At 41.9% G+C, this 2,083-nt stretch overlaps 1 protein-coding gene across 1 annotated transcript; it reads left to right on the top strand.

The window, feature by feature from the left end:
- Positions 1-32: 32 nt before the first annotated feature.
- Positions 33-1,239, top strand: SARC_05217 (hypothetical protein). Its single transcript, XM_014300918.1, has one exon. It carries the CDS (start codon positions 160-162, stop codon positions 649-651), a length of 492 nt encoding a protein of 163 aa, XP_014156393.1. The 5' UTR covers positions 33-159; the 3' UTR covers positions 652-1,239.
- The last annotated feature ends 844 nt before the right edge of the window (positions 1,240-2,083 follow it).

Genomic DNA, 2,083 nt, shown 5'->3' on the forward strand with positions numbered 1-2,083 from the left:
TATATATATATATAACTACTTAGGTATATTAACTTTTGTCTTTGATAAATATGTACATACATATACTTGGGTATATTTAACGCTATGCTTAGTCTAATCTAGATTTTTTACCTGTCGCTGGATCATGAGCCTCATCTGCTTGGCGTTTGCTGATTAGAGATGGATATTTTACTGGTGCTCGAGCTCGCGCACGACCTTGTGAACCTTTGGCTAGTTGAACCTTCGTGCGGCGATTTTTTTTGCTGCTTATCTGATAGTTCTAAACGTTTGTACAAGGAAGAAAGAACGTATTCATTATTAGTTCCTATCTCACCACCCTCTCTTCCCTCTGTCTCCCTCCCTTCCTCATCATTTGAATCGCTGTCGTTGTCTTCAGTCGTTGCTTTCTTCTTGCGAGTCGCTGGTCTAGCAAATTGGGAGAGCACTGCCAATCTTACTCGCAACGCCTCCCCATCGCATTCCTTGAGATGTTCATACACTGTCGTTAATTGTTTCAGATACTCCTTCTCTGTGTGGTATAGAGCACTTTTAATCAACCCGGCAGGATCGTCGGGGCATATACTTTGTGCTGCTTTTTTTCAAACACGCACGAAGTCGATCAGTGCACTTGACTTGTTTGCTTATTGTGAAATCTTTGAACTTTTCATTTGATGCTACCTTTCGGGTACTATCTCCACCGAAGTAATTGATGAAGGAGAAATCGACCGCAAGCCGAGCTTCCTTCTCATGCTGACGATGTACAGTAGTTCTGTAATCAGTTGTATCAAAGAAAGATGCTCGAAATCGATACTCCCTATCAGGTAGAATAGGCATAGGAATTTCTAACACGGACGCCCCATACAAGCGCTTCCTCTGGCATGCACATCTACAGTTTTCGCAATCTGGATGACCACCTTTTGATGAGCAACATTCCTTGCAATCCTTAATTTGCCTACATCTCGGTATGGTTGTTTGACACAAAGAGGGTACCAATTCACTTGTATATGATATGTTGCGTACTGAAATGGATTGAATTCGTGAGTTGACAATGCACTAGACTGTTGTTGTAACCTTTACATGAGCAGGGGAGATAACTCCGCTTGCTTTATTTATGATGTCAGGTCGAAGGTTTTATATTGATACTATAGGCCTCCTAAATTGGGGTTGTTGTACTGCAAGTTCAATGCAATCTCATTACTGGTCACTAGTATATTGTTTGACCAGTCATTAGTGCATTGAATGACCGATTTCACATTGAACTTCTTTCTTTGTTTATGTGAGGCTGTAATCGTATGGGAGTGTTACTAAGAGCTTATTAATACGTTCTAGTCTCTAATATATCACCTATTCACGTATCTGGGACCACCTATGACTGCACAGCGGGGGGTTTCGCAAAACAACTACATTGGGGAAAAATCGAGGGGTTTTACAGGGGTTTTATTGAAACCCGGTGTTTAAAAAAAAAGGTAAAGGATCTATGAAATTTGCAAACCTGGGCCTGCCGTCCTGGTCTCTAGCCAGCCGCCGCTCGCGGGGAAAATATTTGACATCTGTGTCGCCATGTTGCTAACGCTATGGGAGTAAATATTTTTCTAGAGTGAGTACAGTATCGCGATTTTTCTTTGTAGTTAAGCTGTGTAGTAACTAATGCACGAGCATCCTGCACATAGCTCACCAAAACCTTGCAATACATATACAACCTACACATAATAATGACGGACACGGAAAATAAAGATAAAATGGAGACACTCAAGCCGAAAGAAGGCGAGAAAAGGGCTGAAAGTCCCATGGTGCCTTTAAGTGACGAAGAGGTATGTCGAAACCTGGAGTCAGCAGATACTCTGGTCCTGCCAGTTAATATGTCGTGATTGGTCCGTAACATCAATAGATTCGACTGTGTGTGCACAAAAGTGAGCGAAAGACGACATTAACACACAAAGTTGGTCTTTCTCTTGTTTTTCTCCCATAAAACTGTTCACGTACGTCAACATCGACGGGCCGGTCATTGGCATCAGCACACGCTCGGTATAGTACACTGCATGTCTCGCACTCTATTCCTTTTCCGGCTGTGATATTATAGATTTGTTTCTTATATACACTATAA

The sequence above is a fragment of the Sphaeroforma arctica genome (genome assembly GCF_001186125.1).
Source record: "Sphaeroforma arctica JP610 unplaced genomic scaffold supercont1.325, whole genome shotgun sequence".
Lineage (NCBI taxonomy): Eukaryota > Ichthyosporea > Ichthyophonida > Sphaeroforma > Sphaeroforma arctica.

What these genes read in the sequence shown, in the direction of transcription:
- SARC_05217 (XM_014300918.1), top strand. Translation starts at nt 160, where the DNA reads ATGGATATTTTACTGGTGCTCGAGCTCGCGCACGACCTTGTGAACCTT.